This window comes from Poromitra crassiceps (assembly GCF_964638095.1).
Source record: "Poromitra crassiceps genome assembly, chromosome: 4".
NCBI lineage: Eukaryota > Metazoa > Chordata > Actinopteri > Beryciformes > Melamphaidae > Poromitra > Poromitra crassiceps.
In genome coordinates, this window is record NC_139626.1 from 72,491,726 (window position 1) to 72,505,045 (window position 13,320).

Below are 13,320 nucleotides of genomic sequence, written 5' to 3' on the forward strand. Positions count from 1 at the left end.
CTGTACAGTCTCTCTCTCTCTCTCTCACACACACACACACACACACACAGCAAATTAGAACACTGAACAAAATAGCAGCTGTACAGTCTCTCTCTCTCTCTCACACACACACACACAGCAAATTAGAACACTGAACAAAATAGCAGCTGTACAGTCTCTCTCTCTCTCTCACACACACACACACACACAGCAAATTAGAACACTGAACAAAATAGCAGCTGTACAGTCTCTCTCTCTCTCTCTCTCTCTCTCTCTCTCTCTCTCTCCCTCTCTCTCTCTCACACACACAGCAAATTAGCACACTGAACAAAATAACAGCTGTACAGTCTCTCTCTCTCTCACACACACAGACACACACACACACACAAGCATGTTGGTGTCTACTGACAACTCAACTCACATGGGCCTAATGGGAACGTTGTGCCTGTCCCTGTGAACACAGTCCTTGGATGTCTGGGGCAATCGAGGTCAGCTTCAGTCTCAGTTCTGGCTCAGCATCCAGCCTGCTTCTGTATTTAGTTTTGATCACAGCAAGTGAAGAGAAGCCTTTCTCGCACAGATATGTCGTGGCAAAAGGAAGGAGAAAGCGTACAGCTTTCTCCGACAGGGCAGGGTATTCTCTGTTTTGCTGTATCCAAAAGTCCAACAGTGACTGCTTTCTGAAAGCAGGCTTCTGGGTTTCATCACAAGACAGCTCTAGCAAACTCTCCTGCTCAGACACAGTTAGGTCCTCTGGCAGGTCAGAGGCTTCCATGCTGAGTGGGTTTCTCATCCAGCTGTTGGCTTTGGTCATCACTGGGAAATACTGGCGGAACTGCTGCCTGAGAGAGACAAGGTGCGCAACCATGTTGTCCCTCACTCCATCATCAAGTGGCAGCTCATTTTCAGACAGAAAACTCTCTAAAGCGGATCAAGTACCACCAGCAGGGGGGGGCGCAAGTACCACCTACCTTGAGAAACACTGCCAATAATATTAATAATAATTATTATTATTTCACTTTCACATGTTTGAAAACTACTACTAATGACCACCATGGATTTTGCACCCAAAAAAAAAAAAAAAAAAAAAAAAAAAATTCCCAGAGCCTTCCAAGTACCACCAGCAGGGGGCGCAAGTACCACCTACTGTACTTGCGCCCCCTCTCCCAACCGCGTACCACCGGTTGGGAACCACTGACCTACAGTGTACATGGGCAAATGTGACAATCGGCCAGGAGAATGGATATCACTTTGTTCTCTCACATGCATGTGCTGCGCGGGGGATGGGAGTACACTACGGGGAGAAGGGAAGCCAGCCCACTACTGCCAGGCCTCTCACCAGGCAAGACCGCGGCTTCGCGAAACCCCCGCCTCCGGCCTAGTGGAGCCGATGTTACACACAACTACAAAGGGCTTCCCGAGGAGTGGACTTTTTCTCTCTCAAAACAATTGAAAACCACTGTCATGTTAAAGCTGAGCAAGGAGATCGATTTTTTTTCACCAGAGCCGAAGGCAGCAACACAAAAGACTGATGGAAATAACAGAATAGAAGGTAAGCCCCACTAAACTGGTATCCAGCATTGACAGTAGATACAGTAAATACAATTCTGCCTGACCAATCAGTCGTCTGCAGTGTTTTCACGTCACCGTATGGTACCGGGTCCACAGCGCTGGAACCTCAACAAAGCAGGGACCAAAACTAGCACGACTCAACCCCGACTCAACCCGGGCTGTCCAGGTTTTTGATCGGTGGAATGAAACAAAAAAGCGAGACGAGCTGGGCGGGGCCGCGCTGATACCAGCGGTGGAAATGGGCCATTACCGCACCGAAACGGGGTCCGCTCACTATGCCAACAACCCGCAATGCTTACTGCTTACTTTTTGAAACAAGTAACTAGTAACTGTAACTAATTTTCAGTTACTTTGCCCAACACTGCCTAACGGCCACCACCACTACTACCCCCCCCCCCCACACACACACACACATACAGACACACACACACACACACACACACACACACACACAGCCAGGGTTGCAAATGTCTGAGTTAATACATATTCATACCAAGCATATTGATCTCGACCATTCACCCTCTTCTTCAGTTTCATGGCCAGTTACATGTCATGTCATGCATATTCTGCATTAGAATTTTCGTTTGATCAGTTTCTTCTTCTGAAGCGACTTTATCAGCTTCAGGGCATTTCTTTTAGAAGTGTCCACACTAATAAGCTTCTTTAGCTGGCTGAATCTGCTCATTGTTTTCAAAACAATTGCTTTGTTGTGTTGGTTTTATCAAGATATCCACTGAGGTTTTGTTGTGATCTGCAAGGAGCTTCTGAAGTCAGAGAGACTGTCTGTTGATGACGTTTGAGCGGGACTCTCGCTGTCCACCAGCTCAAATGTCATCAACGTAGGACAGAGGCACAGAGCAGAGGAACGTGTGTGTTTGCTATTTGCAGAGCTTCTGATATGTAAAACCCAGAGCAAAGTCGGAAAGGCGTGCGGACCCGAGCCAAAAACAATGCCAGGGTGGACATGGATACGTTGGATGAGAGGCCCTTTGATGGCACTATTGGTGAGTAATGTATGTTTACGTCTGATGTGCACCATGTGTAGTAGCGTTCGCTTAGGCTAGCTGAGATAGCAATCTAACGGTACTCACTAGCTGGGAGGTCCCCATGCAACTGTGTGTGTGTCTGTGTGTGTGTGTGGGGGGGGGGGGTGTGGTGTAGATAGCAAACACGATTTCCCCTCTATCTAGAGGAGATAGACCCCTCTAGAATTCCAGCTGATGTGATACCCACCATGGGAGGTTCTCCCTGGGACATTTTAACCACCAGACAGCATACCAGACAGCAGCTCCCTGATTGCTTTGAGAAAAGACTTGCAAAGTGTCTGCAGGATGAAAACAAGTCAGTTCAAGATGTCCCTGAATCTGATGATCTCTGATGCCAGCTGAAAATGTATCTCTGCAAGTGAGAAATTTAGGAGGATGCCAGGTGGTAGAACATGTAATCTACTAATGTGTGATTCCTTTTGTTTCCTGGGCTCAACAATCCTCACCTCCTCCATGCCCACAAGGACATATCCAGACTGTAGCGCATCATCCGCAGAGCTGAAAAAGTAGTCGGGTGTAGCCTGCCATCCATTCAGGGCCTACACACTGCCAGGATGCTAAAGCGGTCTCAGAAAATGATGGACGACCCCAGGACATAAACTCTAAAGGGGCCTCCCCCATGGCAGAAGAATGTCTTGCAGTACCAGAACCTGCCGTCACATGGACAGCTTCTACCCAACTGCTATCCACCTGTTCAATGAGACCCGAAAGCCCCCACACATCAGGACTGTGTCACTTCCTCACCACAATGACTGGGGTCCCCCCCATCAAGGATCAAGGATCAAGGATACTTTATTGTCATTCATCATGCCAAACATAATGAGTGAAATGTAGTACTCAGGTCTCAGTACTAAGTAACCTAAAAACTATAGCATAAAAAATAGAACTATTAGGGATTAACAATAAGTACCTAAAACCAAAACAGCTCTATTAACTCATTAAGTGCCATGGACGAGTATGTTCGTCATTTCGTTTAGTAACGTAGAGTGCCAAGGACGAGTATGTTCGTCAATTGCGTTTTTTGACGGTGGGACGTGGATCAAAGCCTCGGGCATCTCCTGTACAAATATGGGAGCTATTGAAGTTGTATAACCTATTTTACGGACTCATTAGGTGGCGACAGTGCTCTCCAGATTACAGGAAGGTCCGGAAAACAGCAGGAAAAAGCCGTGATCAAAGAGAAACCGATGCATGCTACAGCCAGAGCCATATAGATTGCTCTGTCTGCAGCTGACGTTGGCTGCGAACACAGTCAATCCGCGCCCACAACTGAGCTCCTCTGCCTCTGTCTGTCTGTCTGCATATAGTTTCTCCACACGATTACCCGCCAGAAAGGCAGCACCCGACACCGAAGGGCCAAACCTTTCCCTGCAGTCCGGTTTGGCATTTCCTTGTCGCGCTGGGAGCCGCCCGGTGCACAAAAACAGAGCGCTCCGAAAATAGACTGGGTGTGTGAGGCTGTGTGTTAGTGTGGGGAGAAGTTTGCAGCTGAGGGGGGGAGAGGGGGGTGGGGCACGCAGGCACCACACAACTACACCACATCACTACATCAGAAAATATTAGCTAGAGTCAGTGAATGTGCTTGAAATGCTTTATTTCACAAAAGGCTGAATATCTCAGCTTATAATTTGAAACCTGTCTTTTTGCTCAAAACAGCCTATCTTCTCCGGCTCATAACTAAAGAACGGAAAATGGTATCAATAAAGTTTTTTTTGCAGATGATAGAAGAGAGTCTCCTCGTTCTTTCTGCATGTTCGGTGTTTACATAGTAATATCACACAACATTCTGTGGGCCTCGAGAAATCACTGAAAACGCTCGGAAACTCTGGCACTGGGAGCGTCCGTTCTCCAAAAGTGGCTGGCACTCAATGAGTTAAGTTACATTAAAATAAATAAAATCTAAACTACAACCAGCTAAAACAACAATGGACAGCAATAAGAACATACTAAAAAAAACTAAAAACAACAACAACTAAAAGACTAGAGGGAACTAAAAGACAGCAGCAATGGGATAGCAGCATGATCAATCTCTCAAAAAGTGCATAGCAGCATCACAATAGCAGCATGATCAATATTTCAAAAGTGCATTATTTTAGGGTTCATCTGTTTAAAGTGCAGTAATCACAGGCAGAGTCGAACAGTTCAACAGTCTGACAGCATCCGGGAGAAAGCTGTTCCTCTGCCTGGTGGTTTTTGCCCGGATGCTGCGCATGCCTCCTGCCCGAGGGGAGAGGGACAAACAGTTAATATGCAGAGATATTATCCCACAGACACTAAAGGACTGCTCCTTATTTATGGAAGGGGTCACTGGAGGAAAATAGGGGTGGGTGATGCTTTTTTTAAATTTAGTCTCAGGGAGGGTACACTGTTATTAATTTGAGTCCAGAGGAGGGTCATACAAATTTGAATGGATCAAATGTATACACTGGCGTAAGGATCGGCGGTGCAATGCACTGGGGCCCAGAGCTGTCAAGGGCCCATGAAGAGCGAGTCTCGCTTTGGGGAGACGTAACGTACTTACAGTTTCTGCTGCAGTCCAAACTTCCATGCTGTATTATGCAGTCAGTACATGCCCTCATGTAGCTTACTAGGCTAATGAATGCTATTAGCTTTAAGTTTAGTTTACTGGATTCAGTGGATTGGTGTCATCGTATGGGATGACGCCAACGTGTCTTCAGTGGAGTCTCCTGTGAGGTTCTGGTGACATCATTGACCATAGGCTATATGGAGCTGGAGCAAGAGAGGAGGAATATCCTTTCACGTAGCGTAGCCGCCCCTCTTGTTTACCCTTTGGGGGTCCTGCTAACGTAGCCTGGTAAACCGCCCGTCACGTGAACTCACATTTCATTTGGTTCTCCGTGACGGTCTGGACCCGCACAGGCAGTTTAAGATGATTGGTCGAGCCATGCCGGGCCATTGCCGGGCCGACGAATCAGCGGCGGCCGTAGGCGGGCAGGCTCGTCTGGGCAAGTAGTGGGTACATGGTCTTTGTAGTTCTTTTCACTCGTCAACATCGCGGAAGTGACAGGCAGTCTGAATGAAATTGAATGTAATGTTCCCAATTCTATGTATTACATTCTAAAAAACGACCCTCAACATTTGGGAAGGCTAAGCCACACAACTAGTTCGTTATAATCTAACTAAATGCTTCGAAGGTGACTTTACGACCGCGAGGACTCAATCAATGAATACCACGGAGATCATCCACAGGCACCTTCCGCGATCTGATTGGTTGAAGTTAACACCCACCAGCGGTGATAGACAGATGGGTCATCCAATCACCTGCCAAGTAGCTTGGACAAAGTGCCCGCCTCCGTCTGCGGGTCTGGTGACTTCAAACCCAGATCGACTGGTTTAGTGAAACCTATGTGGAGCTATACCGTCCATCTGGCAGCGTCAGGTTACTGCTAACGCACAATAGACTAACAATCTGCCTGACAAAAAAATTATGAGTGAGTCCATTTTCTATAACAATATAATTGTTAGGTAAGGCCCAGAGCAAATATTTGCACTGGGGCCCATGGCAATAATGTTACGCCACTGAATGCATATTTATTTTTATGCTATTTATTTATTTATTGTTGCTTTTCGGAATTCAGCAACCCTTTGCGCGGGATCCCGGGCACGATATCTCTCACAAGCACAACACACAACACACCTTATGCGGCTGGTAATCACGTAATATTGAATATCAATAATATACTGTATGTATGTTTTACTTCGTTTCGAACTTCGGAATCTCACACTATGCCAAATTGCTCCATGCAACGCCCGACTGGTCTATTTTCTCAAAAAATGTACCCCTATAAAACCATCCATTATGCCTGGGGGCATCAATGGCCATGGCATGGGTGCGCTCCGCTCCGCCCCGTGACGACACGTCACGCCCGCGCCACTGCCATATTGTCACTTTTGCTTTGTCCAGCAGCCTGTTCAGACACGTTCTGTTTTTCTTTTGACCCTCTCTTGAAGCTTCGGTTAGCTTTTAGCCAGCAGTGACACCTGTCTCCTCGTGTTCCATCAAACCCAAACGGGAGCGGCGGACGAGGACTGCACGACTTTGTCTAACCAGCCCTCTTCGCCAGGAACGACAGGACCCACTGCGAAAGCTAAGAGTTTTCTCTCGTGCTGTTACAGCTAGCTTGGTAGTCTCTTAGCTAGCCAGTCTGTGTGGCTGGCTATTAGCTGTTGAGTTACCCTAGCCTGAGCTAATTACCTCCCCGGCCGGGGTTGTGTATAGCTAGCTTAGCTGCCCACCTAGCTCTAGCATCTACTGTTGCCCGCACCGTAGCTTGTAGCCGTTGCTAGGTTAGCCGAAATCACTTCGTGCTTTTCTCTTTCGCCTCGCTGACCAGAGTGTGTCCACGGACCCGTCACGTCCAGCTATGGATGCGAACGCACCGTTCCGCCACTGCAGCCGATGCAATGCCGAGATGGCTACCGACGACTCACACAAGCTGTGCATGTTCTGTCTGGGGCCTGAGCATGCTGAGTGTGTGTTGGCGGACCCGCACTTTTGCAGAAAGTGTGGTGCACTCCTCATGTCGGCGCACTGCCATCGGGCCACTGCCGTCCGCGGTGACATGCATTCCAGTGGTTTGCCCGTTGGAGGCCGAGCTCCTGCTCGGGCCCCGGAGCGTGCCGCCTCCCGCCCGGCTGGGCTTGGAGGTCACGTCGCCTCTCAGGCTTTGATGGAGTCTCGCCCAATGCAGTGGGGCGACTCCCCGGTGCCAGACGAAGCTGAAGCGGGCAGCCTGGAATACGATCTGGTCTATGACAGTGAGGACCTCGTTGTGGTCCAACTGAGTGACGAGGAGGACTGTAAGAGCATGTGGGAGCAGGAGGCCGGCCGAGGCCGGCCGAGGCCGAGGCCCGCGCCTCCGCTGGTGAGCCTGACCAAAGGCAGTTCAGGGAGGTACTGGCCAGGGCCATGGAGAATCTGGGCATCGTCTGGGCCAAGCCCCCTCACCCACCCTAGCTCCCTACTGCGTGGGTGATTTTTTTCAGCCTCCCTCCGGTCAGCCTCAACGTCACATGCCGCTGTGTCTGGACGTACGGGACACTGTACACACATCCTGGGGATGCCCACAGGAGGACAGTGCCCCCTCACAGGGGTTCGCCGTGTGGTCGGTTTTGGATGGCGAGCCCGACCTGGGCTACGCGTCCATGCCACTACTGGAGGAGGCGGTGGGGGCCCACTTGTCGCCGCTGGAGTTAAACTGCCGTGGCTCTCGGAGGACAGGCGGAGACGCATCGTGCGGTTAGCCCACTCTCTGCGCCTGGGTCACGCAGCCTCGGTGCATCAGTGTGTCGTGCTGCTGGGGTACATGGGGTACATACTGCTGTCACCGTACTCCCATTGGGGCGGCTGCACATGCGTCCTTTTCAGATCTGGTTCCTCAGTCACTGGGAGCTTCGCCACATAAACGTGCTAGAGCTGGAAGCTATTCGCCTGGCTCTACACCACTTCCGGCATCAGATACGTGGCCACCACGTATTGATTCGCTCGGACAACATAGCAACATCACCTACTTGATCAAGCAGGGCGGTGTACGGTCGAGAACCTTGAACCAAGCAGCGGCGGAGATTCACCTCTGGGCGCACTCCCGCCTGCGCTCCTTGTCAGCGGCGCACTTGCCCGGCCGACTGAACTTTGGGGCAGACTTGGTATCATGGGGCAACTCCCAGCAGACGGAGTGGCAGCTACACCCCCAAGTGGTGGGGCAGATTTGGGACAGATTCGGACGCGCCTGCGTCGAGCTCTTCGCATCACGGCTCTTAACGCACTGCCCCCTGTCCTTCTCTGTCAAAAACGACAACCCTCCCTCAGGCCTGATTTTAATGATTCCCTAAAGGATTTTGGCAAGGCGAATGGAGGGCTCTTAATTGTGTACTGTTGACAGGCAACAATCTAGGAGCCTGAGGGTTAGTGCCACAGTAAGATTTTGACAGTGAAGTCACGTCAGGCAGTTTTATCAATAAGAGTTTTATTTTGGGCGCCATGAACATTTCGGTTTACTTTTATACTTTTCTAATGTATAAACCTCTCATATATTTTTCTAATGTTTATCTTGTTAAAATATGTTAATTGGTAAAAAAAAAAAAAAGAAGTTAAAAAGTTAAAAGCAGTAAGCTGAAAATGAATGACCATATGCAAATCACAGCAGTATGCTGGGTTTATTTCAAGTCTACAAGAGACAACCTAATTTAGAATAACAGTTTTATTTTAGACAAACAGAATCCAGGAGGTCTTGCTTGATATCAGTCCCCAGGTTTTGATGCAGACTACCATCTTCAAGTAGAAATATATTTAATCAAGCACAAGGCAAATAGACAGACCAACGCGTAGGTCGATACGCTGGGAACATCTTAACATGCGGGGAACATCTTAACCAGTGGCCACTACCACCTTTGAAACACTCCCAGATGAGCATGCTTTCTTCAATGTTTTGCTGAGCCCTCCTCATTCCAAGCATCTAATTTCTAGGTTTGTATGTTTGCTTGACAACTGCATCTGACAATGACAATTTGACATTGCGTTATCTGATATTGTTTGTCTGTGGTGCAGCTCTGCTCAGTTAATAGTAAGTTAATAGTTAATAGTAGCTGATCCAATTTAAAGTGACCCATCGTCTTCACTATTCTAAGCAAAAGTTGCACAAGATCTACCCCTCTGTCTCTTCACTATGTGATAGATGTCAGATATCGGAGAGCACTCTGTCTCATGCCTTCTGGTTCTGCCCTTCACTGACAGGATTCTGGGCCAAAATATTTGACTGGTACTCTACGAAATAACCCTTCAGCCGGAGGCAGAACTCACCATCTTTGGCTGCTCAGAGTCCTCTCTGGACTTCACTACAGCTGTGCAACAATCTCTGACACTGGGGACAACCGTTGCCAAAAAACAAATTCTTAAGGAATGGAAGTCCCCCTCTTCACCCTCTCTCCAATTGTGGTTGATGGACATGATCTCTGTTATACGGATGGATAGACTCAGGTTCCTGAGAACCAACTCACTTAGAAAATGTCTAACTATATGGGACAGTTTTTAGCCTACCTCGATGAGGTTAGGGGGCGACGGGTGACTCGCCCGGCTGGTTTCCTATAGACCCCTTGCGTGAGATCTCAAGTACATCGACTGCAAGCACATAAGCACCTTACGTGGCTGGTAGTACCACTGTAATGTTGAATGTAAATTATGTTGTATGTTTGTTTTTCTTTTTTTTTGTCTGTTTTGTTTTGTTTGTGTTCTATAGAAAAATGAAAATAAAATATTGAAAATGCTGTGATCGCTACCCCAAATGGGGTTGCCTGATTCTTTTTCTTTTTTTTAATTACTAGGTAGGCTCGGCCGCTGCGCTGCTGCTGCGTGGCCTCGCCTGCCCTATTGGCACGCTCACTAAATGTTATTGCATCAGTGATGTCACAATGCCTCCTTGTGTGTGTGTCTGTGTGCGTGCCCTTATGACATCACTTTTGACATCATCACTGATGATATCACTGATGAAATCACATCATTAGCTAATTAGCCTAATTAGATAATCCGGTCAGGTCACCCGCACAGGTGCCCTTTACACACCCTGAAGGTTTCAGCCCGATCGCATGTAAAACGGCATAGCTGTAGCTGAACGCAGAACTTGAAACAAAGTCCACATACTACATTTTATATAGATTTATTTCATTTTTTTTTACACCACACACCATTTAAAATTACCAAAGAGGATTGGGGCCACATGTGAAAAATGTATTTGAGTTCTGAGTTGAAGTCAGGATTCTGAGAATAAAGTCAGTATAATGGTTGAATTCTGAAAGAAAGTAAAGTCGGAATTCTGAGGGAAAAGAGTCAGAATTTTTAGATTAAAGTCAGAATTCTGAGAAGAAAGCCAGCATTCTGATTTTAATGTCAGAATTCTGAGATTGAAGTAATTAATCTTTTAATTTTTCCTGATTTTCAATGTCATTTTATATACTTGGCAACTTCAAATCTACTTGAAATTTGGCTGGGCTGTTAATAACGCATTTTTCTGTGGTGTGACAAACTCAAAACATGTATTTATGCTTGGTGTCCAGGGACTTTAATGTTTCATCATGTTTGGTGTGATTGTACATTAAACCACTACAATCCCTTCTTCAGTACTTTACAAGTATTTTGCCAGCTTACTGCTGCTTGGTTGACGATGTCAGTGAACAGCCCTCCATCCTCACAGTATGAAAGGAATAACAGCTTTCCTGGACCGGGGGTAATCCTCAAACTTGAGTTGGTAGTCCCTGAAAAAAGAGAACAGGGAGAGTCCACATTACAGATAAAAGGCACCTTATGGAACATCAACCCTCCAAACAAAACATGAAGATGATATATTATTGGATGGTAACATGTACATAGTATATCAATGCAAAGAAAATATAAAATGAATGTTGCATGCATATTGAAATAGCATACTACAACAAAGAAAAAGAGAAAAGCATTTGACACTGAACTATGAAATTCTCAAACAATGCCATAAATTGGTTTAGATCTTATCTTGAATCCAGTGATCAGTGTGTTAAAATAAATTCTACCCATTCATCTGTCCAAACTTGCCGAATCGAAATTCCACAAGGTTCAATTTTGGGCACCATACTTTTTAGTTTATATATTAATGATTCATCTGACAGTTGCAAAAGAGTGAAATGTCAAATGTATGCTGACGACACAATTATGTCTCTGCAAAAACTCATCAGATGGCAGCCGAGATTCTCTCAAAAGAAATGTCTGGTGGCTTCGAAATAATCATCTAACTTTGAATTATAGTAAGACTGTCTCAATGGGCTATTGAAAAATCTATGAAAATTTCAGAATAAAGATTGATGAGAAAGAGATAGATGAGGTACATGAGTTTACATTTTTAGGTGTTATTTTAGATTCAATCTTAAGTTTGACAAATATGTAAAGAAGTAGTGCAAAACTGTCCTAACAAATTTAAATGGCTTTCACTAAGACAATATATACCTCTCAATGTAGCACATCAGTTTAGGGATGCCATGATATTTTCTCATTTGTATTGCCAAATATTACAACATAAGCTACTAAGTTTTGACAGTTTTGTTGACTTTTCGTTTAGAAAGCCGTTTGGGCTACTCCGTACCATTTGGACTACTTTTTCCCCAAACCACTCCCAATGGGCGGGGGATGATGTCACTTGGCCCCGCCCACTGCTATTCGGGCTACTCCGTACCATTTGGACTACTTTTTCCCCAAACCACTGCCAATGGGCGGAGGATGATGCCCCTTGGCCCCGCCCACTCCCATTTGGTCTACTCCGTACCATTTGGACTACTTTGTCCCAAACGACTCCCAATGGGCGGAGGATGATGCCCCTTGGGCCCATATACAGATTTTCACACAAAACGTTGGATATGCAAATTTTCAACAAAAACTTTGAATATACACATTTTCACCAAAAACGTTGAATATACACATTTTCACCAAAAACAGCACGTCAGAAACAAAATGACGATTGCATCTAGCCCACAAATAGTGCAAATTCAAGAGAAGTCTGACAATTACTGAGATTATTGCACATGCTAAAGAGGTTTTAAAACAGCATAGATAAATAAAATAGCCTACTCTAATTTAAAAACTAAATTAAAAAACAAACATTAAAAAGTACCAACGATGGTAGAGAAAGTCATATAAAGTCTCTGTTTACCAACCATGGTAGTGTGTGAGGGATCAAAGAGTCCAAGTTAAGTCTGAGTGTGTGTGTGTGTGTGTGTGTGTGTGAGTGGGGGGGGGGGGGGGGGGGGGGGGTCACAGGGAGTTAAGGAGCCTGATGGCATGTGGGAAAAAGCTCTTGCAGAACCGGGCTGATCTGCTCCGGATTCTGCGGTATCTCTTGCCGGAGGGCAAGAGGGTGAACAGACTGTTAAAGGGGTGGGTGGGGTCTTTGGCAATGTTCAGGGCTTTGGATATGCAGCGTTTGTGTGCTGTCTCCTGGATGATTGGGAGAGAGGTCCCAATGATTCTCTCCGCCGACCTCACCACCCTCTGCAGAGACTTCAGGTCCATGGCGTTGCTGTTTCCATACCAGAGGGAAACGCAGTTGGTTAGGATGCTCTCAATGGTGCCTCTGTAGGGAGGTACGGTGGTGCAGTGGTAAGCACTATCGCCTCACAGCTTGAAGGTCGTGGGTTCGATTCCCACCTGGGACGATGTGAACGCTGAAGGAATGCGTGCCCGTCCGCATGTCCTCGAGTGCCCACCGCCCGGGTGGGGTCGACAAAAGGGCCTTTCTGTGTGGAGTTTGCATGTTCTCCCCGTGCCTCCCGGGGGTTTCCTTCATATAGGAACCACAAAAACATGCAATATCCTGGTTGCTAATGTGGTTCCTCCTCTGGTCGTTAAGGGCGCCAATTTCACAAATGTGGATGTCTGCAACGTTACTTTGCGGAATGCGGGGCAGCTCAGTCACTGAATCACCGTTAATGTTAAACAACCATGAAATAGTACATGTTACCAAAAGTTTTTTGTTTGAGAAGGCTGGCAACGTTTTAGGCAACGCTAGGCTATGTCATCAAAATAAAATGTCACCATGTCTGTAAATTACTGCTTGCACTCAGTGTGTATCAGAGGAGGTTTTTCCAGTGAGGCATAGGAGGATGGTCCTCCTCTATTAGATTGGGGATTTTATATAAAAAAAAATATTATCATTTTTTATTTTTATTTTTTTCATTTTTCATATTT

The 13,320-nt window shown here is 46.5% G+C and overlaps 1 protein-coding gene across 1 annotated transcript in view; it reads right to left on the reverse strand.

Annotated features, from left to right (window-relative positions):
- Positions 1 to 8,185: 8,185 nt before the first annotated feature.
- srd5a2a (steroid-5-alpha-reductase, alpha polypeptide 2a) overlaps positions 8,186 to 13,320 on the reverse strand; it is a gene marked incomplete at its 3' end in the record, with an annotated part of 128,304 nt that continues 123,169 nt past the window's right edge. Inside the window, exons 4-5 of the mRNA XM_083636062.1 lie at positions 10,759 to 10,865; positions 8,186 to 8,446 (exon numbers count right to left, since the gene is read on the reverse strand). Coding sequence (XP_083492188.1) covers positions 8,186 to 8,446; positions 10,759 to 10,865 — 368 coding nt within the window. The remainder of the gene's footprint in view (positions 8,447 to 10,758; positions 10,866 to 13,320) is intronic.